Genomic DNA, 26,871 nt, shown 5'->3' on the forward strand with positions numbered 1-26,871 from the left:
TGCATAATGTAATGCACGAATTTAGCACAAATTTGGTTAGGCCTATATTCCCCCTTATCAGTTTCTTCTCGTTATCATTTTGATCAGGCAAGTAATATTGTTCAGCAAATATAAAATCAAAATGAACAAACTGAAGAGGTTACCGCATTCATCCGATCTGGCAATTTCAACTTGACTGCACTCCTTGTGTTTGCGCATCGATATGCAAGGTTGCAGGGAGGGAACAAAAAATGCTATTTTTTGATTGGATGTCGGGTGACTATTTATTGTTTGATTGGCTACATATACTTTGAACTGTAGCCAAATTCAGAATAGCCATGCAGGCCACTTGTTGGGTTTATTCTTTTTTGTGTTCGTTGTCAACAATAAAACAATGAACATAAAGCAAAGATCTTAACATTTCCATTAAGTCCATTATATAGTGTACTGAGCCAATTGGCTTCACTAAAATCTTCATGTATGTCCCCATCTTCTTTTACAGAATGGCAGCTCAAACTATTCTGAGCATGCCAGTGTAACTATTAATCATTTCAGTGGGCACACTGACTCAAGTGTTAAGTGCACAATTATTTGCATCCTGTTACTCCGTGTATAGCCTAAACTGTGGGCTACCTGACTGAGCTTGAACTCATCTGATGATGTCAATTCTGAGGGTAGATACAAAATACCATCTGAAAGTCTATATAGTCATGGAAGGCCTCAGTCCTGCCAGGTGACATTTATTTGAATGTCAGTGAGCTTGTCCAGTATTTGGAGAATTTGTTACACGAACTTAGGCCATGTTTTGATATTGTTGAACTGGGTTTTTATTTTCCATGAGTAACTAAGGAATTGAAAGGAAACAACAACAACAACTCTTTGACTGCTGCTTAACTCCTAGCCACGTCGTGAACTTGAAAGAAGTTACAAATCTGTCTCTCTCCAACCAGTAAGCAATTTTAAGCAAAAGGAAAAATATGTACAGAAAAATTATGTATACAGAATTATAATAAACTAAAAAACATGTCAATGAGCTCTAATGCTGTCTATCTGTATAAAGAAGGCAGGAAGAGAGTGACCAAGGTGTCGTTGATAAAGCTGAGGAGAGAGGGACGTGTGTCTAAGAGGGAGGGAGGGAGGGAGGGAGGGAGAGAGAATTTTGACAGATGGTTAATGATACAAGGGCACAGGTAAGTGGTTAAGTAAATTGAATCATCAAAGTCTACTTTTTATAGCAAACAAACAGTTCAAACAGAAACAAGGTTCAAATTGTGTGCAAACAGTTTGTTGGTCATTTCTGAAGTATTTCCTCTGCTAAATACGTTCAAATACCCGCCATTCCGATTACAATTATCATAATTCTCTGCTTTCTTCGACATCACAGTTGTAACAAATTAAACAATGTCCAAGTGTGTGTAAATTGTGTTGATAAAATGTGTTGAAGTGGTGTAGTTTTAAGTTTGAGGAAGAAAATGACTTGAGAGATGTGCCAACAAATGGTATTTTTGCATTTCTTTTTTTCTGATTGTCAAGATGCTCTCACGTTTAGTCATTAATAACAACATAGGTCTACAGTTATCTACATATTTTGAGACACACAGACATGGGCAGAAAATATCAAATGCTTACACTGGTCATGAAACTTACCACATCCTGTTGCTTTGCCTTCCTTGAGTATTTCCTGGGTTGGTGGTGGACGCAGGGGAACAAGAGTGTGCATGTTAAGACAGCAAGAGATGACAAGCAGATAGTACACAAGATAGGGGAGGGAGGGAGGGAGGGAGAGAGAGAAAGAGAGCAAGAGAAAGAGAGAAGTGAACTGAAGGCACAGTGCTGCTCAGTAACATCTGAGCTGTGAGTCACTGAAGGCTGGGTCTGCAAGTCGGGAACTGTAGAGAGAGAGAGAGAGATTCACCTAAAGAACTGAGCAGTCTGGAAAAGTTTTCGGGTGTGCATGTGTGTGTGTTGCGCTCGCGTGTCTCTATGCATAAGTGTGACCGTGGCTCCCGGAGTTACCGAGAAAGGATTATCCCAACTCCTTCCTAGCGTTTAAAGATGAGGGAAGTCATCATCAATGGCCTTCAGGACTTCTTTTTTGAGTACGAGACTCCGCGGCAGGTCCTGGTGCGGAGCAAGAGGGTGGGTATAGTGTGCCGCCTCATCCAGCTCGGGGTCCTAGGCTACATCATTGGGTAAGACTGCCTTTTTTCTGTCTCTGGAATGTCCTCATTGGGAATGTATGAGGCAAAGTGGGAATGTTTGGACAACCTTCAAATGTGTTTCTGTGTGTGTGGGAAGAATAACGCAAAGCATTCTGTTTGATCACATCTGTTCAAACTTGCAACGTTCTTCCACTAATGTTTGGATCTGGAAATTCTTCCCCCTGTGTTAAGATCCAAATAATACATTTTGGGGAGAAAATGCAGACAGAGGACCTATTCAAAGACATCTGGACAGTAGCCACACAGTCATGTTTTTAATGAGTAACTAAAGAGTACGAGTGCCTGCTTGTCAGCCACTGACACATCCCCTGACAGCTTAGAGAGACTTAACTTGAAGGGATTTTTCCATCTCATTTCATCTCAACTCTGCTCCAAACCCAGTGGACTCTAGCATTTGGTTAAGATGTGTGAGAGCCCATCTTACTTTATGGATGGGCTTTTCCGTATGAAGAGGAAGCGTCTGGTTGTCAGACAGAAGAAGTGTGTTTGGAGGGAGCAGAAAGGATGGGGGCACGGCGTGGTATGGAATGCAGGCATGCATGTAGGAAGGAAGGCGTTGTCGGGAATAGGTGAGCGTGTTCAGGAGAAGTGGAGGGGACTGCCAAGGGTTGCAATGTTTTGTCATCACACCAGGCTTGTGCAAAATTCCAGAATTGAATTGAAACTGGCTCTTAAATTCTAATTCAATTCTTGAATTTCACTTTCCATTTCAATTGTGGTAGCAACCAGGAAGCAGAATTGCAATTCGAATTGTGCACAACCCTGCATCACACGGGGCAACAGAAAGTAGACAAAGCGAGGAGATGGGAGAACTCTCTTCCCACCTGCACATCAGGGTTATCAAGTATGGTAGCCTAATCAGACCAAACATAATTTCAAACGTTTTCATGAATTTCTGTGTTTAACATTTCACATTTGACTAAGTGTAGCATTTATGATTACATCTGGGAAATTATTCGGTTCTCAGGGTCTGAGATGTGCTGACACATCAGGGATTTGTATCTGTTCATTTGCGCTTTTAGTACACGCCTGTAAGACACAAAAATATGAGTCCAATCATGAGTAACCAGCTATATAGTCAGAACAACAAGGGAAACAATTTGATTCAAGGCATGATTTAAAGATAAGAAATTGGATAATTGTTATCATAACTGCCACTGACAGCTAATGACTAATTAATTACATATAGACTCATTCATTCATTAGTGTCATGTGTTATTGTAATTGTTAATTTCATTATGTGTTCCCCCCCCCACTGAAAGCATGCATTCTGAATATGCAGATCATTTATTAAGTATAAGTATACTCTTTTGATCCCGTGAATCCCCTGTGAATTAGTGAAACACACTCAGCACAGAGTGAACACATAGTGAGGTGAAGCACACACTAATCCCGGCACAGTGAGCTACCTGCATCAACAGCGGCGCTCGGGGAGCAGTGAGGGGTTAGGTGCCATGCTCAAGGGCACTTCAGCCGTGCCTACTGGTCGGGGTTCGAACCAGCAACTCTCCGGTTACAAGTCCGAAGCGCTAACCAGTAGGCCACGGCTGCCCCAATAACCAATTTAATTCAAACCTATTTCATGTATTACTTCAATTTTATTTCTCTTTTATTTACCTATACCTTGTTTATGTACATGGTTACCAGGTTTCAGTGTTGAGATGCCAGGGCACTTTACCATTGTTGTTGCTACCATTTGTACATGCAAAAAAAAAACAGATTTTTATAGAGAGACTAAGATGTTATTGGTTAGTAAGCACATCCTCTTCTACATTTAAATCAAGTCAATGGCTCAGGCGCTGAAAGGAGCTGAAATATTTTCCATTATCCATGCGTCAGATAAGAGGGCAGAAGCAATATCTGATATTTATCTAATATTCATCAGCTCTTCTTGCGTCTGTCTTGAACTTTTCTGTATTCAAACAGTTTCACTCAGAACTTCCGCTAGTTTTGTCCAAATGTCACTGCCATATCATTATCAACAAGAAATCTCTTTTGAAGTCTGAATCTCTCGCACTTCTTCCACCCCCACAATTCGTGCTCCCACTTATCAGCATACATCCTGTCACATCATGATGGACATCAAACTAAATTCGATTAAAGCTTGTACAGAGCAATCTAAGAACTGTAAGAGCGACAGCCCAGATCAGAAATTGCTCTTCTGAACCCCATAAAATCAGATGAGGGGAACTTTAATAGAATATTAGGTCACCTCAGGGGGAACAGAATAAATTGGGCACTCACCCCCCTCAGACATCAGAGAGAGATAATCTGAAACTCACCAAGGCGTTGCTGAGACAGAGCTGACAGTCTTCTGTGTTTTATCTGTTTAATCTTATGCAAAGCTGATGATGTAAAATAATCTATTGGTGACTGCACTTTATATCACTTTAGCCCAGTCTTGGCAGTGATGAATTTGGCTTTGTGACCAGTGAGAACCGCAAAGAATGGGCAGGGTAGGATTTCTGAAGGACGTGAGCAACATTTGTTGTTAGGCAAATTGTGTTGGTATCATCCTATATACAGGGAACCGGTTATGTGGTTGCCCAGCAACATTGCTAAAAACAGTTATCCCCTGTATCATCACCTAACTGATATTTTATTAAACCAACAGGAAAGCAAATACAAAGCAATTTTCTTTAGCAGCAGAATTTTCACAAGAAGACCCTATTGCAGTCATGAAGATTGTTTTCATCGCCATCTGGTCTGCCTTCCGATGCTTTGTTGTTACTTAATATGTATATGATGAAGTGGGATGAAAGTTATAGTCCACACTCCAAAAAGCAGTGTATGTAATGATCCAGTTTATTTATCTGACATAAAATTGGCAAAACTCAACACCTGGCAGAGCTCTAGCCAAAGTTCCATCCTCAAGTTCCTCAACTCTGCTTCTGAATAACTTACAAGTTGGTTCTTGCACCAAGAAGAACAGAGAAAACTGACCCAGACTCAGTTCACCCTGACAAGCTTGTGTGGCTGTTTAGTTTCAGACCAGGGGTTAAGATGTATCATGTTCAGTTACAGATGTCAGATAAACTGCATGTAGATGTGTATCATATTACCGTTGCACTACACTGAGTTCTCACAGCTTGTTGTTTATTTTATAACTCTTATAGTGAGAGTTGTCCATACACCATCTTTTAGAAACCTTTCAGGTTACAGTACCGACAATCAGTAAACCAGTGGTGATGAGGGAAGCTCTTGTAGTTGTCTTACTTGAACCAGCAATGAGTATTATGGAATTTTATGTGAACGCATAAAATACATGACTGAAACACATCCTTTACAAATACAGGATGTGTACAAACTATCCTTTATGGCACTGTCTTATTACTTTACTGTATTTTATTGTGCATTCAGAGAGGAATCTCCTCTGAACATTTTTGATAAACAAGTAAATGTGAAATATTGCGTTTGAGTGACGTGATACAGCCGTGTGCACAGTCAAGTGTTGTTATAAATGGTTGAATACATGAATATTAAACACCTCTTTAGATGTAATTGTTTTAAGGAGTGTCATAAAGTGCAACGTCACAATCCAGATCTCATCTATGATAACCAAAGGAAAGTAAAAGTACCACCTGCCAGCTTTATGTGGTGTAGAACTAGTTTACAGCCATCCAATAAGACTGTATAGCAGATGGCAGCTTATGCAATGACAACATCACTGGCGGCAAACATGCTGCCCAGTGCATTGCTGATAAATATTTCAGAGGAAATATAATCCTTGCTACGCAAATATGTCTTTCTCTTCCTGCATGTCCCCACAGGCTGGCAAAATCATTATTTAATAAATGAACACATCACGTAAACAAGTACTTTAAACTAAAACAGGAAATGCAGAAGACTCTGATAGTAAAACTGACCACAAATCCTGTTTTGTTTATCTCATAACTAGAAGTGGTGGTGTTGTTCTTTCAAAGGTGGGTGTTCATCTATGAGAAAGGCTACCAGATCGAAGACTCAGCTATTGGTTCTGTGCTGACCAAGATGAAGGGAGTGGGCCTCACATCTGTGGATGGGGTGGACCGGGTGTGGGACGTGGCTGACTACGTCTTCCCTGAACAGGTGTGTATTTTGGTATCTCACCGAGCTTTGGCGTGATCTCAAAATGAGACATGACCACTCTTTTTTTAGGGTAAACCAATACAGTGTTTTCTCTGTGTGCTATTTTCCCATTCTTAATGTGAAATCATTAAGTGATGGGTAGAACTGAAATAACCATCCTATTCTCTTGGCAGAACACTGAGCAGATATACCCCTATAGGGGATGTAGACTTCTATAGCAAGACTACAAGGGGAAAATATAAGTAAACTGTGATTTAGATTTAATTACGAATCTGATACAGGGAATGACCGCCTAAACACACTATCTATGACACAGGGTTGTAATCGAAGGTCATCTGTTACTTGGATTTACAGTTTTTCTCGATTGCTTTGACCTGCTTAAGGAAACTGGGATCCACTTGGTCTTCATGAACACTTTCTTTGCACAGCAGAAGTCATCTCTTGCGAATGTGTTTTCATTGGGTTTACACAGTTCTCACACCCTTTTGCAAAACAGTTAACACAGATGTCATTCAAAGTCCCCAAACTCTATTGGTTTCCCCATGCTAAACAAAAGGAAAACATCTTTTCACAGGTGGTAGAGATTCCTTGCCTGAAGTCTGAATCTCTGATACACCTGTGTGAAACTCCTTCTGCACAATTCTTCAATCAGCAATCATTCATTATCCATAAGAGATGCCATGTCTGTTCTGTGTTGCTATTTGCAAGTAGGCTGTGGATTTAAGGCACATTTAAAGAAATTATTGTATAGCCTATTTGGTGAAGAAAACAGTACAGTACAAACGGTGTTTACTATAGGTCTATTTTGATGAAAAATGACAAGTTGTAGTTCAATGAAATGTGTCTTGTCTAGGTACTTACTCTAGGTCTTACATGTCAATGACAGTTACATCTTGGGAGGAATGAAAAAAATTATTTTGTATTAGTACATTTAGTCTTTTCAGTTTTTTCTGATACCAGAAAAACGAGAAAGAAATGGAACAGACATAGCAAAATAGCTCATTTTGAGAACTATATTTTGCATTTTGTTGTCCAGTATGTAATGATTGATTGAAATCACACAGTGATTTGACAACAGAATACGTTGTTTGAAGGCAAGATTTGCTTTTGCTGCATGTTTTAAGTGTTTTGAGAGAGTAACAGCCTTTTGCAAGCAAAATGTGTCATTTTGGCCAGAGTGCTTTTGTTCAGACACGGGTGTTAACTGTTTTGAGAATGTAATGTCAGAGTTGACACAAGCATCAAAAAGATAGAGAAAAACTGTAATGCTGATGTTTTCAAAACACTGTGCAGTGATACTGTGTGCCAACGATAGCATGACAACAGAGGATTTGTGTGGCATAAGTAATCTTTCACAATTTTCTGTAACTTGTGTTCAAACCTGATGTCAAATGTAGGCCTTGAGATGTTACGCATGACATGCAGTAGCCTGCGTTCAGTATGTTAGCCAATCTGACCAGAGTACCATGAGTTTATTTACTGTATGAGAAATCTCCAGCAAACAAGACAGAAGTTATTAAAGTAAGCAGACGTGTAGGACTACCCTGTTGCACACTGTCATCATTACAATACAAATAGCAGTGTGCATATTGACAAAGGGTGGTTTGCCATTAGCATGTAAAGACGCATGATTTGAGACATGCAGCTTCTCATCTCCAAATACAGTGAGGGAAGTGAGTCCCTCCTGTCTGATGCTGCCAGATGCCAGACATGACCCATAGCCATAGACTCTCTCTCTGAGAGAGATCCATGGTCTGCACCCACGTGTATACAGGCATTAGCCGAACTCTTAAACAACGAACAAAGAACACAATGTGCATGGCTGTCAAGAGGGATTTTAAAACAAAAGCGAGCAGGTTGAAAAATTATAATCACATCAACCCTACTTGTATGGAAGATTTTGACCTTACTCGTATGTCCTTTGTTCAAGGGGGATGCGTCGTTCGTGGTGATGACTAATTACATAATCACCGCGGGGCAGAAACAGGACAAGTGCCCGGAGGTATGTAAACACTTTCACTCACTATGTCTCCAGTCCTCCTCAGCTAGAAAGCCCCCCTTTCACACAAGGCATTTGCCAGGACCCTTCTGTCCCATGGGTTCCACTGTGAGGGTTTCTGGAGACAGAAAAAGATGTGATAGATTCCAAGAAAACTCAAAATGTGAATTCATCAGACAAAGCTGTGCGTTAAATGTAAGAGCAGAAACCTGAACCTTGAGGATATCTTTCTTTTCTGTTGTTTATCATTGTCTCTGTGTCTTTGCCTGTCTTGCACCTGTACCCGGGTTGAGTTCGATGTGTGTACACCCTCCCATCCAACATCTCTTTTATGGAGAGAGTGATCAAATGAATGAGTGTCAGGGGCAACTGGGCTCTGACTTTGATGACATTTCTTGTTTTTAGGTGTCAGTTTCCACATACTGGGGACTGTGAGCCACTAATTTTATGTGGTTTTAAACTCATGTTACTGATGTAGATTCTTGAATGTGATTTGCAGTCTTGTTTAGAAAGGACATAAAGTGTTTATTTCATTCTCACATTTGATAACTTTCTGCATTATTCAAGCTGTCACGGTCATGCAAAGTTTAATTTTGGATGTGGTTGAAAAGGTTGAAAAGGGAAATATGCATATTTTCAGGATGTCTTTTATCACACAAGATAAATAATGTGTCTGAAACCTACACCATATCTAAAATGAGTCACAAAATCCAACATAAGCATAATCCAAACATGGCATGATTCTGTCTTTCAGCTCAACGATGGCAAGAATTCCTGCAACTCGGACAAAGACTGTGAAGGGGGACGATACAAACGTACGGGAAATGGTACAACCCCACAGTCATACCAGGATACTCACAGTGTGCCCCCCCCCCCCACACACACACTCACAACTTCCACTTCCCTGCCGTGTGAACGCTCAAGCCTCTTCACTAATGTAACAAGCAGACACTTTCAAACTTACAGTATACCTCCCTCTAACACGCTGTTAGTACCTCCCTTGGCTTTGCATCATTACCACGGCCTTGTCTTTGCCACTAAAGCTTAATTCTGTAATGGGAAGAAGGTCCATCATGGGATCCATTTTAACACTGACAGGAACAAGATTAGGCCTATGCATAATCTCAAAAGTCGCACGTGCCAGCCACTGACTGCATGCAACTGACTGCCTGACGTGACACTAATGAATACTTGGGTTTTGTTAGTATTTTATGTAGCTCTTCTTATCTTCTTATTTGACAGATCCCGTAATTGTCAATGACATTGACATGCACATATTGTTATGCCATGTCTGTTTTAGCAGTCTGATACCTGACACAACCACTCTCAGAATGGTGAATGCCATTACAGCTTGTATACTATTGTTATGGTAATAACCAATTTGGATCATACGACAGTGTATGTCAACACTGGAAACTGACTTTTTTTAACTAGGCTACTTGTGACAGGATATCCACCCAAACACATTTATACATGTTATGCAAGTCTTAGGTCATAGAGTTCAAGTCAGCTACTGTACTAAAGGCTGGTCTCCCCAAATATTTGGCCGTGGTGTTTACCAAAGACTTTTGGGACTCCACTGCACATCACGAGTCAAACATCCTGCTGGTATGATGGTCCTGTGGTTTTCTTCAGACGGTTTTTTCATAGGTTGTGTCTCAACCTTATGGTCAGGTTCTCCTTAAAAGTAAACTGACTAGGACCTCCAGATCCTGTTTAAACGGTCGCATAAGGACGGCTTCAGCAAGAGCTACAGCATGCTATCGGTGTAGCCTTAACTAAACACGACATTGCGCGGATAAACACTCCCAACAATTCAGGCGTTTTTCATGTTGTGAGAAAGAGGAGAAAGCCTTGACAAAATCAACAACCTCTCCAGTTAATAACAACCAGACACTGCATACCACAGGGCTATGTTTCACACAATGTATGAGCATAATGCTTTTAGCAACCATAGATGAAGGCCATAGATACTGACATGCATTCATACATAGCAAGCAATGTTTTACAGTGTATACAATTAATAGAGAGAACCTTTCCCACAGACTCCTTCTTGCTTGCACACTCCTCACAGTATTGTCCTTATATATTGTGATACCACTATTCCTTGTTCAAAGTATATCAGGATGTCAGGCTATATTGCATATATTCTTTCATCTTTGGTGTTCTTGGGATCTTAATCTACTAGATGTTCCACAAAATGTCAGTGGGTCAGTGGGTGTTGTATGATCTGTACTGACCCCAGGCAGGGCCCCACTGGTGGCATGCACACCATAGCCCTCAGGGTCATCTAAGGCATAGAGTAACAGTGGACATGAAGCAATGTTGACAGGAAGTCACTGGAGGTTATGTCAGATACTCTCACTACATTTCATTTGACTTGATAACTCTCTCTGCGGAACACAAAAAATACCGGTAACTTCACTAGTTGTTTTTTTCGTCTTGTGTGGAGTGCAGACAGCTGTGAAGCGCAGCGTTTATAAAATCAGAGCGATAAAAACAATGCCAAATGCTTTAAAAAAAAGCGAGCGGTTATTTTTGAACAAGTAGGACCATTCCATTTTTTTCCAGTATGCATAAAGGATTTGTTTACAGTTTTTAACACTGTTGAGCTTTGCTGCATGCCGTGGATGCTGTCAGGAATTTGCAGCGATGTAAAAACCAACCAGATATTTGGTTTGTTTGTGCTCTTTAACGCTTCTCACCCCTCTGCTGTTTCTTCCCTTTTTAGGCCATTCACTAGAACTGAAGCAGGGAGCTGCATGTGCTTTTGTTCAGACCAAGGACTCTAATTTGAGGGGGCAGTAACTTGATTGATAATGGTGGTTGCAATCCAAATAAACTTGTCATGTGCTCCCACGGCCATTCACACACCAAACAGAAAGAGAGTGTGTGTGTGTGTCCTGAGGAGAGCTCAGTCGACCCCAGGCAGACCTCTGGCACTAAATATAATTCGGCCCTCAGAACAGATCCTCAGTCAGCTCCTATCTGGGGGAGATTGCATCCGGCCTGATTTGCTCTTAAAGGCTCAGTCTGCTCTTCTAATCTCAGATACTTTTTCTAAAATGTAGCAAATTGCTCCTCATGGTCTTCTTACTCAGAGCGTTTGTGAGAGTTTGTGAGAACAAAAACAACAACCTCTCGAACATCGTGGCTCAGGCCGAGTCATAAACAATCATAAACAATCTCAGCCAATCAACACTGCCTCAGGAGCACGGAAAGGAGGGGGTATAATTTGATTGGCTGAGGAGCTCAAATACCAACAACACTTCCCAAAACCAAGACCGATATTGCAGGCCATGCCAGAGAGAGCAGCTGACCCAGGAACAGACCTTGTGTATTGCTATTGTGGAGGTTACTGCTGCCAAGATTAGGGTCCACAGTGAGAGTTGTCTCAGTTGCCATCATTTCCCTCACTGATGGTTCCCTGTTGCTCTCCCTCTCTCTCTCTCTCTCTCCCCTCCCGCTCTCCCAGGGTATATGACGGGGAAGTGTGTTATAACAACGGGGACCTGTGAGGTGCACGCCTGGTGCCCTATCGAAGATGACGGCACCATTCCAGAGTATACACGCTCATGCACCACAATTTATTAACGTCCCTGTACTGTGTGTTTAGTCAAGGGCAGTTCACAAATGAGCTAGTACATCATCATCTTCACTTTACCCTGGAACCAGATGTACAGATGCATGCAAGATAGCCATCTGAGAGATAAATGCAGTGCTGTCGAACTACAAGCAACAGAGGAGTGACTGTTTATCAGATTAGCCATTAGATCACTACTAACCTGTTCCACAATGATGAACACACCCATTTAAACTCTAAACAGTTAGCAGTGTTTCCACATTAGGCTGGGATTATGGCAGGGTGTGTGTCTCGTTGCTGGTGCACCATGGCAAGTGTAACTCTTATTCCCACAGTGTGTGTGAGAGATCATGGAGATCATGTATTATCTGATGTGAGGCCCTCTCCTCTCTCTGTTCTCCATCTAGCCCCCCACTGCTGATGTCTGCTGAGAACTACACGCTCTTCATCAAAAACTCTGTTACCTTTCCTCAGTTCAACGTGGTCAGGTAGGTGACCCTGGTGTGTGTGTGTGTGTGTGTGTGTGTGTGTGTGTGTGTATACAAATGTTACAATCAATATAGGAATAGGCTATAGGCTTAGAAGACATGTCTGTTGAACACATACCTGTAAGATCAAAGAGAATACCAAAGAATAAATCCAGGAGCTACACCTTCTTCCTTTAAAACTCTGTCACCTTTCTTCAGTTCAAAGTTGTCAGGTAGGTGACTTTGGTGCGCGTGTGTGTGTGTTTGTGTGTATGTCTCTCTCTCTCTCTCTCTCTCTGTGTGTGTGTGTGTGTGTGTGTGTGCGTGCATGTGTGTTTGTTACAATTAATATAGTTATTAGTTTAGAGTCTTGAACACTCACCTGTAAAGATCAAAGAGGCGCCATATAATAGATCTCAATACCTTTTGCCAGGTAAAAATACAACATTCACAGCAGTTAAGCTTCCATGCAGGAACTTAATAAAATATATAGATGTGCCTCTGCACCAATTATGCATTTTTATTGCACACGCCGACCTGGAACTAGGCCATTCATGATGGGAGTCCATTTTCCAAGGCTAGCATGATCAAAGGGTTTGCTGTGGACTTATCTTCAGAGGCACCACAGGCAGCATCAAACGGACACATCTAAATCAAACATGACTAAATCAAACCACAGGAACAGATTAAATGAAGTATATGAAATCCCCCTGTGTCCCACTGCCATTTACGGTCAGTGTGATGACAGATAAACATGTTTGTGTGGTGGAGTAGCCTAGCTCTGAGAGCAGATGGCTAGAATATGGCCGTGGGGTGGTAGGGACGGTCAGGGACGACATCCTGACCTTATAAATCCACTGGATTGACTGAGGACAGGAACCAGAACAAGTAACTTTGATCAAGTCCTAATGACTTCAGAGCCTTTTAACACCTTAAAGCCTTGAAAACATTTGCAAAAGTATGCAAAATTAATCTTACCGCTAACCACAATCAACAGTAAAAACACTGTTTGCTTAATTTACTTATGACTCTCATCCAAAGATGCATTTAGAAATACTGGATTGGATTCTGGTATATATAATGTCATATTGGGGTTGGGTGTTTTAGAACACAAATTCATTTTCATCTGACCATAGAACAAGATTCTTAGCAAAGTCCCTGTAGCATTGAGCAACTCCAGCCATTAACATGTTTAAAAAGTGTTTTTCCTGACATGTCTTTCAAATAATCTGTTAACATGCAACATGCACTTTTATTTAACTTCTATTAAGCGTTTCTTATGCGTTATGGTTTGTAAATTATAGTATTTGATTATTTTCATTAGGCTGTTGATTGAATTGACATTGTGGTTTATTATTGCTATTCTCCTTAATGTAGTCTTACCAACTTTTTAATTTGTTTACTGTTACATTCACTGTTACATTCAACTAATTTATTGCTGTTATTTGTATGTCGCTTCTGCCAAATCTCATAACCATAACCATAACATGGAGGTCACTTCTGCTTTTTTTTTTACTTGGTGACCCAAAGGTGTTACTATGTACCTCTCCAACATGATCCTTAAGCTGATGATACATGGGGCAACTTTTTGAGCAATGTTGCTGGGCAATGTTCCTCATTATTGTGGTTCTGGCATGTTCCCATTGGTATTGGGCAACAATTTCTTTTCTGGAGAACTTTAATCATCAGTAGGCAAATTGTCATGAGCATCCAATCAGAATAAATGGAACTGGTTATGTGGTTGCCCAGCAACATTGTTCAAAAAGTCGCCCTTATGTATCGTCATCACTTTAAGGGAATTTCTTCTCCCCTCTTACCATCTTCTTACTAGGGGCGCACTAGACACACATACTTTTCCAGTCAAATTTGTAACACTTCCATTTGATTCGGACTTTTAAATTATTGTTTTAACTGTAAATATTGGCATTTATAGGCAAGTATCTTTTTTATACCCATTTCTTGACTTAAAATACATTTTCCACTTATTTGAATTGTGTATTCTGGGTGTTTGACCTCTCTCTCTGTCTCTCTCTCTTTACCAGTCAAAAGTTAGGAGACACTTAGACATTTCCATTCCACTCCATTATAGAAAGAATACCATCTGAGATCATTTGCATTGTTTTTTTTAACAGGGCAGCAGTTTTCAGATAACATTATGTGCTTACATAATTGCAAAAGGGTTCTGGACTATTGTAGAAACAAATGGCTGATCTTTAATGCAATATGTACATTGCCCATTGTGACTACAGTTGAGTATGCGCTCTGACTGCCATACCAACGGGCCTGGCTCTTTGCCGTTGCAGTCAAGCTGCAGGGTTAGTACCCTGGAGACCCAGGTTCAAAACCGGGTGGGGTCACTGCTCTCTCACTTCACTACACCCATTATCAGCAACCATTCATCCAATGTTGCAAAGGCACATCCTGTTTACTAATCTATGATATCATTTTAAAAAGGCTAACTGAGAAAACATTGGAGAACCCTTTTGCAATGGAAATTTCTAAGTGTCTCCAAACTTTTGACTGGTTGTGTATATACACAGCTCTGGAATAAATGAAGAGACTGCTGCACATTTTTCTGATGTCATCCTACGGCTGCTGAATGACATTCGAATGAGTTGACAGTCATATTAAAAATTAAGAGACTACCGCTTGTCTTCATGTTACAGAGAAATTAAACATCTTAAATCTTAAGCATTAGCTGGAAGTGTTACAACAAACAGTTCCTGTGTGTGTATGTAATGTTGGACCTACTCAAGCTAACAGAGTTCAGAGGAACAAACATTGAAGATTGATAGTGTCCACACATACAGTATACGTAACATGATGCTTAGGGTTCCCAAGAAGAGAGATTAAAAGACAGCACATAGTTTCAGTCCTTCATTGGCAAACAAAAAAAGAGAGCAGCTGCCTTTCTTTCTCCTTTCCCTTTGGGAGGAGAGCGAGGCTGAGTGGGAGAGCTGCAGGTTAAGATCTGCCCTCACCTTAGTTTCATCTAAACCCCCCACCACCCTGACCCCCTTCTCTGTCTTTCTCTCTCTCCCTCTCTCTCTCTCCCTCATCTGTATGCTGCTTCAGTTGTAGTTTTTTTTCTACAGTCATTTGTATTAGTGGTTAAAAATCATTAGCGGCCCCAGCTGTAGCGCGACTGGCTGGGGCACCTGCGCTGTGCGCCGGCGACCCGGGTTCGATTCCCGCCCCGTGGTCTTTTCCGGATCCCACCCCGACTCTCTCTCCCACTCGCTTCCTGTCATTCTCCACTATCCTGTCAAATTAAAGGCATAAAAAAGCCCCCCAAAAAAAATATATATAAAAAAAATCATTAGCGTAATCTCTCATCTCCTCCATCTGTGATTTCAGGAGCAACCTGGTTGAAGGCGTGGATAACAGTTACATCAAGAGATGCCTCTACCATGAGACAAACAGCCCTCTGTGCCCCATCTTCAAGCTGGGAGACATAGTGAGACTCTCAGGCTTCAATTTCCAACAGATAGCAAAAGAAGTAGGTTGGCCTTACAGACACACAACATGTTCAGACAATGTCCCTGCCACACTGTCTAATCTCTGCTAATTGATCTTGCACATATTGGTTCAGAGTTCTATGCACATATTGGTGCAGTGTATTATGTACTGCTCACTAAGATGCAACTCTATGATCGTGATTAGATGACTCAGTCAGTCAGTAGGTACCAGAGGCAATCAGTAGTTGTTGACATTTGACATCTTGCAGGGTGGAGCGATTGGCATCCTCATCGACTGGGTGTGTAATCTGGATTACAGCTTGAAACACTGCAAGCCAAAGTACTACTTTCATGGTCTCTATGGTAACGCAGATGAGACGGACAAGGCCAGGGCGTCTGTGGGCTACAACTTCAGGTACTGAGGCTCAGAGTGTGTGTGTGTGTGTGTGTGTGTGTGTGTGTGTGTGTGGAGAGGGGGTGGGGGGTGGGGGGTTATGACTGCAGGGCTTTTAACACCTCAAAGCCTTGAAAACATTTGCAAATATGCAAACCCAATCTAACCACTAACCACAATCATCAGTAAAAACACTGTTGGCTTAGCATCCTTGGTATGACTCTCATGCAAAGATGCATCTAGACATACTGATACCTTTGCATAACATTAAGGATGTTTTATGAAACATTGGTTGAAGGTGCAGTATGTAGCTGTTGTGCTAGAAACAGTTACAGCCAATCAACGCAAAAGCATTAAAAACCTCCAGCACAATTGCCATCTACTTTTAACAAGATCAAATGTCTAATGCTGAAGTAATTTTATTCAAATAATATTTTTTTCTTTACACCTATTAGTCAAGAAGCACAATGCACATGCTCAAATTATTAATGTAACTGCCAATAAACTTTAAAAAAATCGTAGGTACTGTAGTTAGTATTTTGTTTATTAACGTTTATAACTGATATGATTTCATTTTAGTTAAGGGTCCATTCAAGGTAAACTGTCGAAAATACTAAAAGGAAGGACTTTCTGATTGATGTTCATTTATTCTGTAATGGCAGGCACGCTAAGTACTACATGGAAAACTCAACAGAGAAGAGAACACTCATGAAAGTGTTTGGCATCCGCTTCAATGTCATCGTTAGTGGACTGGTAATAAAAACATTTCTGTTTCATCTGTATTCAGTGGTGTAGGCTACGCGATAGACAGGTCTACGTAGTATACCAACTTAAAAAGCATCAAGATTGCTTAAAATATCTAAGGACATGTATCAACATACATTTGTGATAGACAGAGATGAGAGGAGAATGAGAGATTTTGAATGCTGGATATGGAGAAAACACTCTTGTCCAATAAGGCAAACTAGACTACACCACTGTCTGTATTGTAGTAAAAACGTACTATTTCCAACTGACCATAGCTTCCCTTCACTTCCATAAACTTTGTGTGTCTATCAGGCAAGAAAATTTGATATCATCCCAACACTGACAGCAATTGGATCAGGAGTAGGGATCTTTGGAGTGGTAAGACTTCAATATAAGTATTGTAGGATGCTTGATCATGACTGTACAGTCATGCTCACAACTTGAACGGTCAATATCCTCTTTGTGTCCTCTGCAGGCAACCGTTGTATGTGACCTTGTGCTGTTATACGTGTTGCCCAAGAGAGATTTCTACAAGAATATGAAATTCAAATCAACAGTCATTGATGATGAAGTAAGTACAGACATGAGAGTGGCGACTTGACTGCAGAAGCAGAGAGGAGTTAAGAAGTGTGCCCTGTTTTTTATGTGTGTGTGTGTGTGTGTGTTTTTTAATACGTGTGCTGCGGGTTTTCCATGTGTACAGTATGTGTGTGTTGTTGAAGTGTGGGCTATTTACAAGGATATGTGTGGGCTATTTACAAGGATACAAGGATACAAGGAAGTTTATTGTCACATGCATGCATATAGTTACTGGATGTAAGAAATGCAGTGAAATTATGTCTGGTGTCAGCCTATTTGTGCATTTATGGGGGGGGGGGGGAAGTGCAGTAGAAGAGGGGTTTAGTAGATTAAGTGGCAAGTGCTGCATAAGAAAGGTGGGGGAGGATTGGGATGGGGGGGGGGGCACCAACAAGGAGCACCCAAGAGCAACAGGGGCAAGGAAAAACTCCCTTACTAAGGAAGAAACCTTGGGCAGATCCACGGCTCAAGGGGCTAACCCAGGGGTCTTGGTGTGTGTGTTGGGGGGAAGACAAGGGAGATGGGATAGTGTGCTGTGTATGTGGGGAGAGGGCAGTGTGCAATATGTCATGAGACAATGTGCTGTGTATTGGGGCGGGGGGGGCAGTGTGGGCAGAAAGGCTAGGCAATCAAGGACATGGGTAGATAGATGGAGGAGAAAAATAATAAATAAAAAGTTCTATGGAGATGTGCAAAAGTTGGAGAAAGTCAGATATGTGTGTGTGTGTGTGTGTGTGTGTGTATGATATTTATATAATCCTGATTGCAGTGTGTGTGTGTGTGTGTGCGAGCGTGTGTGTGTGTGTGTGTGTGTGTGTGCGCATGTGTGGTATGTGCGTGTGTACTGTATGTGTGTGTGTGTGTGGGGGGGCGGGGGTCATGAGTGCTGAGGACTGAATGAGCGCAAAGTCCGTATAGTGTGAGTTCAGGGTTGGGAAATGTTTGAGAGTGCTGAGTAGTGAATGTGTGCAAAGTCAGTATAGTGTGAGTTCAGAGTTCGGATGGCCTGGGGATAAAAACTTCTCCTGAGTCTCGCAGTTCTGGCTTTGTGACTATATAGGCGTCTTCTTGATTTCAGCGGTAGGAATAATCCATTGTTAGGATGAGAAGAGTCCTTTATAATCTTTTGGGCTCTTAGGAGTACTCTTCTGGAATAGATATCTTGTAGAGCAGGGAGTTGAGTTCTTATAGTACGTTCAGCTGAGCGCACTACTCTCTGCAGAGTACTACAATCTCTAACTGTGGCGTTCCCATACCAGGTGATGATGCTACCAGTTAGAACACTCTCAACCGCTGAAGTGTAGAAGGCCTTCATGATGGATGTAGAAACTTTGAATTTCCTTAGCTGACGAAGGAAGTAGAGTCGTTGTCTGGACTTCTTCAGAACATATTGAGTGTTAACAGTCCATGTTAAGTCTTCAGTAATGTGGACACCAAGGTATTTAAAACTTGTGACTCTCTCTACAGGTTGCCCGCTGATCATTAGTGGGGTGTAACTGTAGTTCTGCTGCTGCCTTCTGTAATCCACTACCATTTCCTTGGTTTTATTGACATTCAGTGTCAAGCTGTTAGATTGACACCACTGTGCTATTTTACATGGTGAGTGTAGTCTGCAGGATGAGGCCTCAGGAAATAATCCTGATAGACTGATAGAGAGAGTGAGAGCAGATGGCTCTTGACCATATCTGTAAATATTATTGTTGTGTTGTGGAGTTTTGTTGAGGTTTCACATGAGAGCTTCACAGACAAAGCTCAAAGCCCTCAGAGTTAGTCAAACTTTTAAACTTTTACTGTTAGTTGGTGCTCATTAAATAGACTTGACAGAAGAATTACTATTATGTCTTCATACATTATCGATCTTATATGAAGTACAAATATGATTCTTCAAATGCAAACTTTTACGTATATTGTGAATAAATATTAACATGTGGTTCTGCCGGTACTCCTGGCCAGAGAACAGTGAGGCCAAACCAGCAAATAGAGCTTTGCTGCGTGGGCACAGCATCAATCCTTTAGGATCACAAGATCACAAATAGAGCTTTGCTGCGTGGACACAGCATCAATCCTTTAGGATCACAACATCACAAATAGAGCTTTGCTGTGTGAACACGGCATCAATCCTTTAGGATCACAAGATCACAAATAGAGCTTTGCTGCGTGGGCACAGCATCAATCCTTTAGGATCACAAGATCACAAATAGAGCTTTGCTGCGTGGGCACAGCATCAATCCTTTAGGATCACAAGATCACAAATAGAGCTTTGCTGCGTGGACACAGCATCAATCCTTTAGGATCACAAGGTGGCAGCACAGACACAACGCTCAATGAGCTGGTCTGTTAGAATGGGTTATCATGTCTCATACTCAATTTAAATAAAGTAGGGGTTGCAAGCCTTTTGTATAATGCAGACTCTTTTCCCAATCAATACTGGTAAATGGGTTATAACTGGGTGGGTTATAAATGGGTTATTAATCATTTATTCATTAATGCATTAAATTTGATGACATGTTGGCTATTAATATGGCTAAAACCTTTTGCTGATTTGCTGTTTAGACTGTATTAAGAGACGCAGCTTACGCTTGAGAATTAGTGTGTGTGTGAAAGGTAGTTCATCACTCCTGTCGGTGAGTCTTTTACCACCAGTCCTGTGGAAACAGAATTCAGCCGTCCACATCCCTGCTCAGAAGTTACCTAGGCAACACAGCGAACTGGGTGCTGCTGACAGAACTTGTCTTTTTCTAAAGGTAGACAGAGAGAGAGAGAGGGAGAGAGAGAGAAAGAGAGAGAGAGGGAGAGAGAGAAAGACAGAGAAGGGGGTCAGGGTGGTGGGGGGTTTAGATGAAACTAAGGTGAGGGCAGATCTTAACCTGTAGCTCTCCCACTCAGCCTCGCTCTCCTCCCAAAGGGAAAGGAGAAAGAAAGGCAGCTGCTCTCTTTTGTTTGCCAATGAAGGACAGAAACTATGTGCTGTCTTTTAATCTCTCTTCTTGGGAACCCTAAGCATCATGTTACGTATACTGTATGTGTGGACACTATCAATCTTCAATGTTTGTTCCTCTGAACTCTGTTAGCTTGAGTAGCTCCAACATTACATACATACACAGGAATTGTTTGTCGTAACACTTCCAGCTAATGCTTAGGATGTTTAATTTCTCTGTAACATGAAGACAAGCGGCAATGGTTCAAATGAGGGAGACGTTTCTATGACCAACATAGGCTCAAAAGACCCAGCTCCAATAACGATGAAGGTGACTGCTTACTTCCACAAATGCTATCACATACCCCATCTCTATAATGCTTATTGTCATTTTTCAGGCATTCCTTGGTGACTCTGGACCTTTATCTTCACAGGATTGACTGCCGACTGTTAAATCTTCAGCTTTGCTGCCGTGACAACTGACTGCACTAAGAACACAAACACACACTGGAGTAGATTGCTCGCACTGGGTCAGAAGTTCTCACAAACGGGCATTACAAGCCTGTAGACTTGACACTGTACAATATAAAAGTCTCCCAAGAATGATTCCACATCCATGTTCAGCAGACTTTTTTTTTGTAGTTTCAGTGTAATCTTTTTTGCCCATAGACTGTCTGGGAATCAGTTCCTGTCCCTTGTGCTACACCACGGATAACACAGTTTTTCACCAGCATCATCTTCTTGTCTTCATAATGTCTTCACCGGGCTGTTTTTTAACCCTTCGAATAAACACCAGTTTTTAATGCGATATGTGGCTAACTCACTATGCTTCTCAGTCATCTTCTAAAGGGAGAAGGAGAGGACGTGTTGGGATTATTGGACCTTGTAGCACAGGTGTGCTGTGTATGATCATTCAGTCTGATATGTCTGTTGGGTTGGGTGTAGTGTTCAATCTGTTTATACCATTTCTGTTTCTGTTCATGTGATCATATGCAAATTTGTTTTGAATGTGTACTGTCCATGTGTACAGTCACAGAGTACTGCCCATGTGACTGGTATTTATGAAAATAAAACCACACAAGACAAATTTGTTGTGAAAAAGGCTATGGAGAGGCCCGTCGTTGTGATATCTTTTATTGTCTTTGATTATGTCTAAATGTACAAAAGCATGCAAAAAATAGCCTCTGTATATATCGGTACATATTTACATTGTAACAGTTGCATTCTCCATATTTTTTTCTGTGTACGTCATGCTTTGTTTTTGTATGTGAGAAGTGTACATTCAGATTAGGCAGAAGAGCACAGACAGCCATTGAACATACATCTTAGACAGGCACTAAAACACAGACAGAAGGACGGCTCTAATGGGCATTTTTCAGAGATGCAGACATGACCGTGCTGTCGGGCTACATGCTGAACAATCTCACTGTTGTCTCACTAAGCCCTTTAGCTGGAAATATTCACAATTGAACTGAAACAGATACAGCACCACCTTTCTCGTTGGAGTTAATTAGAGACAAGAGTACCTCAGTGATGACTGATATTGTCCCTGTGAAAGTTTACTGCTTACAGTAGTTACACCTGCATTCGTTTTTGTTTGTTGGTGTTGTTTTCTTTTGTTTTTTCCTTTAGAATGTAAGGTCCCATTCTGCTGTTGGGAGTTATCAGAATGACCGTGTGAAAAGAAAAAAAAATGTTGAATAAAAATATGCTGAAGACCGAAGTGCTGAAGTGCCGTTGTTGTTTCATGTTTGGTGAAACTAATTTCCTATTTACAGAGTGCAGAAAAATGCCAGCCTCATGATTGAGTAGATGTGTAGGAGAAAGAGTAGGGGGCGGGGGGGGGGGGTCGTTTGTGCATAACAACACATCGCATAACCAGCAAGTACAGCACCACCAGGAGCACTGAAGCTAATCTGAATGGATTGTGGCAGAGCCATGCTAGCGTGGTGTTCGTAGTACGGGGGAGCAGGACGGCCCCAGACAAGTCACAGGTCATGAGGACGCAACGCAGAGGTGCGTTCACTGGTCAAACTGAATGGACAAGGAGAGAAGCACAGAGCTAATAGAGAAACGTACAAATCATTATGGCATCTAAAGACCACCAGCCAAAGGTCTGTAGCACTGTTCTCCATCACAACACATTCAGGAGGTTCAGTTCAGGCGCATAGAAGGGAATGGCCACAGAAAACAAGACACGGAGAGGAAACACTCCGGGGTGACAGTCTGGCCTGTCGTGCACATTAATGAGGGGGGAAAGGAACCATCAGCAGCACATCCATTTCAGGGCAAAGAAAGCGGCAACCCTCAGCCCCCCCCCCCCAGGAGCATCAGCCGGTGGAAATGACCCATGAAAAGTCAACATGAGACTGGGGAGAGGAGATGGAGGAGAAATATGAAGATAAAAGAGAGAGAGAGAAAGAGAGAGAGCAGAGAGAAAGAGGACGAGCAGGGAAAACACCATCTGCCATGTGTGTGAGATAGCATAGATACAGTGCTGGTTGGTGAGGAAGTGAAACTAGAGAGCTAACTGTACAGAGACTCAGGTCAGCCAAGGTCGTTAGAGGACATGAGCATGATGTGACGCCTGTTGCATAGCCAGCTGGAGGACCTCTTACGTGCTTCCATAAGTCAAATAAACCCACATATGTCATGCATATGCTATAGAATCTGTGATCATGCGCATGTTGGTAGCAGTCCTCAGACGGCATTCTGTAAAACAAGCTATAGGCTATTAAAGGATTTTATCAAGATTATTGGGTCCTGAAGTGAGTGTAAGTCTCAACCTTAAATCATCCAGAAGCTCAAGGTTGAGGCGCCAGGCCTTCAATCTGAGCAAAGCAGGAAATGTGTAAAAGTGTGTTATTTGTTTGAATCGAGGTGATTTGTTTGTTTTCATACTGACCACAGATACAGTATGTGCTGGCTCCACGTGACAGAACTGCTTAAGAACTGCCGTTCTTTTTCACACCTACAAAACGTGAAAAGGACTGCATATTCTCAATGTATTATCTCCACTAAAGCATGTACACCAGACACACTTTCACTGGATAAAAAAAAATATATATACATGTTTGCTCAGACTACAGTACCACAGTAGTCATTTCAAATGACCAATCAAGTGCTCTGAATGACCGATAAAAGCTGGCCATGGGCAGAGGATGGATGCGAGGAAGGGGAGCGCATTCTATTGTGGCGATGAGGAACTAGGGCATGAGGATTGCATGTTGATTCATTGTGTGCGCGTGGCACAGCGAGGAGTTTTGATTCGGGTTTGCTAATCACCAGTTTGAAAATCCTCTCTGTCACGCACTTGCCGCGGATGAAAATGATCCATCAACATGCTTTCATTGGCGGAACAATGCGGCAGCGGCAGCAGCCAGCCCACCCTAGAGCCAGCGGCTGTGTGGACGCGCCAGACAATGACACACGTTCTCCTCTTGCCAGGCGACAACGCTCCTGAAACGCTGCCGCGCTGCTGATTACAGTGTTCACTCGCCCAGGAGAAGATCATATTTCTGAAACGCTGGAGTGGGGAGCCGTGCTCAATCACTCCTCTCTCTCTCTCTCTCTGTGTGAGTGTGTGCATCCTGTATTTGTATGGATTTGGATATGGCTGATAATTGACTACAAGGGTGTAAAGAACACATAGGAAGAGAGAGAGAGAGAGAGAGAGAGAGAGAGAGAGAGAAGAGAAGAGGATGAAAGGCATTCTAAATGACATACCAACCCACTCAGTCAATACCATGCTCCTTACAAAAACACTTGCAGGTCACACGCACCTCTCAGAGGAAAGGTAAACATTTGAATGTGCTTTACACTTCATTTCTCAATATCTTCTCTCACTTTAAACACCTGTTACTTCCCCACAACTTCCCCTTCGCCAAAATGTGTGCCCTGTCTGACAGGTCCCTGCAGCATGCTCGTAATTACTCCTAATCGTAATTACTCGTAATCATCCGTCGTTATGAGACTCCATACTGAGCAAGCAGACCGTGCCAGTGCATTCGCCTACCGGTCTTATTCCTGTACTGATACCACATTTACCATCTGATGTTGAGATCTTCTGACCACACTTGTGGAATATACGCATGCAAATAGAGAGCCACAACAACACAATGTTTTGACAACCTGGGAACAGCATTATTTGGTTAGTGCATCATGGGGTTACAATCAAAACTGTGTGTTGACGAGAAAAGAAAATAAAACAGCCGAAGTGGGCATAATGCTAGACCCTGCTGGTCAAGCAAAGGGGAGACTAACAAACAGACAGTAAACATCATTTACATACAGTATTTACATATAACAAAACAGTGTGCTAGAAATCCAGGAGAGGCTACATAGCATTGACCTCTCGTTAGTTAGCATTCATGTTCTGACTCCACAAAGTCAATATGTCCACTGAGCTCCTCCTTTGCCATTTCTACAAAAAAAGCACACACACACACACACACACACACACACACACACACACAGATCTTTTCTGCCTTGAGTTTTGATTGGCGGCATTCGAGTGGCTGGCTGGTGTCTGTGGCAGAGAGCGAGAGCGCATGCCGGCACAGATAAGCTGACACACGAACACGCACACAAACACACACACACACAAACACACACACACACACACACACACACAGAGAGAGAGAGAGAGAGAGAGAGAGAGAGAGTGCAGGGGACAGACACGCAGGACCTTCCCAAGGCACCATCCAGGCCCCGCAGATGCCTGAGTCCATGCTCTCCTCCTGTGCATGCCAGCTGACCATGGGAGACTGACCGTGGGAGACTGCTTGCCTGTCCACTGATTCGGTCCTTCTCTCTCTCTCTTTGTGGTGAATAGTTCGGCCATCATGGATATGTGAAGAAGGGGAGTGGCTCAAATCCAGATCCTGTGGCCACTAGGAGGCCTGGCTCAGCAGGGAATGGACTCGACGCGAGCAGGCTGGCTGAAGCTAGCGCTCTGATGTGAGGAATACCAGCTCTCCACAAGTGCATCCTCTCAGTGGAAATGCATGTATGAATGAAAAGGAATGGGATTGTGATAGCTTATAAGGTTTCCTGGTCCATGTACAGTTTATGTATACACAGTATGTATTATGTTTGTATTTAGGTATGTATGTATGGACAGTTTGTTTGTTTGTGTGTGGGTGCATATGAACATTTTCTTCAAAAGGGTAGCTGGATTTGGATCACAAATAATGAACTCTTAAAGTGTTCAAAGTGTTCAGATGACCACACAACATTCCTTCCCGCTTCCAATGTACTCTCTCAACAAAGAATGAGCCCTGAAATTATCAGTGCGTGGGTTGAAATTCCACTGAATTGAGTGATAGCTTAGCGACAAACTGCCATTAGCCATTAGTCAAGGATAGATGTGAACTTGAACATGCCTTAGCTGCTTATAATCAGGATGGTAGTAACATTCAGAGTACAACGCTGGAGAGGACATATATGTATATATATATATGCACTGTAACAGGAGGGGTGGCACAGGGGTCACAAGGGTCAAACCGGGGTTGAAGGTCGAGCTTATGTGAGAGTTAAGAGTAGAGAAGTGAGTGGGTGAGTGGAGTAGCTAAAGGGCTGGGTTTGGGGGGGGCACACACGAGACCAGGGGCCACAGGGGGCAGGCGGGGTCAGGGGGGCCTCTCAGGAGGAGGGGGGTTCGTCTTCATGCAGGTCCTCCAGCTCCAAATCACGGCCCGCCTCGCCACTACTCCCTTTTCTGAAGGTGAGAGAGAGAGAGTGGGAAGGAGAGAGAGAGGGAGCGAGAGAGAGAGGAACAAGCAGGGAGAAACCAGACAGGGACAAAGAGAAAGAGGGAGAGAGATAGAAACAAAAACAAACATGAATCACCTCAATCCTTTAAAATCCTTTAACTCCACACAGAGGCAGACACTGCGTCAGGGCTGTGCTCCAGACCTGCTGGAAATCATGGAGAGCGATCAGACACGGGCACACACCGGAGGAAGGGAAGATAGGAAGGAAGGAAGGGGGGAGGGAGGGAGAGAGAGAGGGAGGGAGGGGAGAAGTTGGAGGAGGAGGGAAGGGGCAGGGGGGCAGCACTGACTGGTGATCACATATCCATCACCTGCTGGCGCAGATGATTAATAATGAAGGGAGCGGCCAATGGCGTTACAGTGACTCCTGCCAACCTGGAGCACAAGCACGGCAACAGATGACACAGTGCCATCCATCCATCCCTCCATTCGTTCATCCATTCGTTCATCCATCCATCTTGACTGACTGATGAGACTGATGAGGCCACAGAGGCACACGGCGGAGCAGGTCACTGAGGCTTGAGGGGCCTGGGGAAGCGATGGGGTGAGGGGTCAGGTAGACCAGCATGGCCGACACAACAGCACAGAACACACAGAGCAGAGGCACATGTCACGACTGACCACGGGTCAGCAGCAGGCCGGGGCCACAACCACAAGGGATGGATACCTGGCCAACAGAGAAAG

General features: G+C 42.6%; 2 protein-coding genes across 6 annotated transcripts in view; one reads left to right on the forward strand and one right to left on the reverse strand.

Annotated features, from left to right (window-relative positions):
• p2rx1 (purinergic receptor P2X, ligand-gated ion channel, 1) overlaps positions 1-22,136 on the forward strand; it is a 27,684-nt gene extending 5,548 nt beyond the window's left edge. The window contains exons 1-13 of one of the 4 annotated variants that reach the window (XM_076275345.1): positions 1,786-2,171; positions 6,125-6,269; positions 8,200-8,271; positions 9,023-9,095; positions 11,744-11,831; positions 12,259-12,339; positions 15,676-15,817; positions 16,046-16,191; positions 16,833-16,923; positions 17,230-17,295; positions 17,393-17,488; positions 20,664-20,744; positions 20,848-22,136. In XM_076275345.1, coding sequence (XP_076131460.1) covers positions 2,035-2,171; positions 6,125-6,269; positions 8,200-8,271; positions 9,023-9,095; positions 11,744-11,831; positions 12,259-12,339; positions 15,676-15,817; positions 16,046-16,191; positions 16,833-16,923; positions 17,230-17,295; positions 17,393-17,488; positions 20,664-20,744; positions 20,848-20,853 — 1,224 coding nt within the window. In that variant the 5' untranslated portion in view covers positions 1,786-2,034 and the 3' untranslated portion in view covers positions 20,854-22,136. Of the gene's footprint in view, positions 1-1,783; positions 2,172-6,124; positions 6,270-8,199; positions 8,272-9,022; positions 9,096-11,743; positions 11,832-12,258; positions 12,340-15,675; positions 15,818-16,045; positions 16,192-16,832; positions 16,924-17,229; positions 17,296-17,392; positions 17,489-20,663; positions 20,745-20,811 lie in introns of those variants that run through there. The other 3 variants (XM_076275346.1, XM_076275348.1, XM_076275347.1) reach the window with 3 other exon arrangements.
• camkk1a (calcium/calmodulin-dependent protein kinase kinase 1, alpha a) overlaps positions 21,532-26,871 on the reverse strand; it is a 70,041-nt gene continuing 64,701 nt past the window's right edge. For both annotated transcript variants that reach the window (XM_076275344.1, XM_076275343.1), the window contains one exon: positions 21,532-26,132. In XM_076275344.1, coding sequence (XP_076131459.1) covers positions 26,057-26,132 — 76 coding nt within the window. In that variant the 3' untranslated portion in view covers positions 21,532-26,056. The remainder of the gene's footprint in view (positions 26,133-26,871) is intronic.

The sequence above is a fragment of the Alosa pseudoharengus genome, unplaced genomic scaffold (genome assembly GCF_046254945.1).
Source record: "Alosa pseudoharengus isolate Yale_2024_CS ecotype anadromous, Long Island Sound unplaced genomic scaffold, YU_APseudo_1.1 YU_APseudo_1.1_scf_8, whole genome shotgun sequence".
NCBI classification, from domain to species: Eukaryota; Metazoa; Chordata; class Actinopteri; order Clupeiformes; family Clupeidae; genus Alosa; species Alosa pseudoharengus.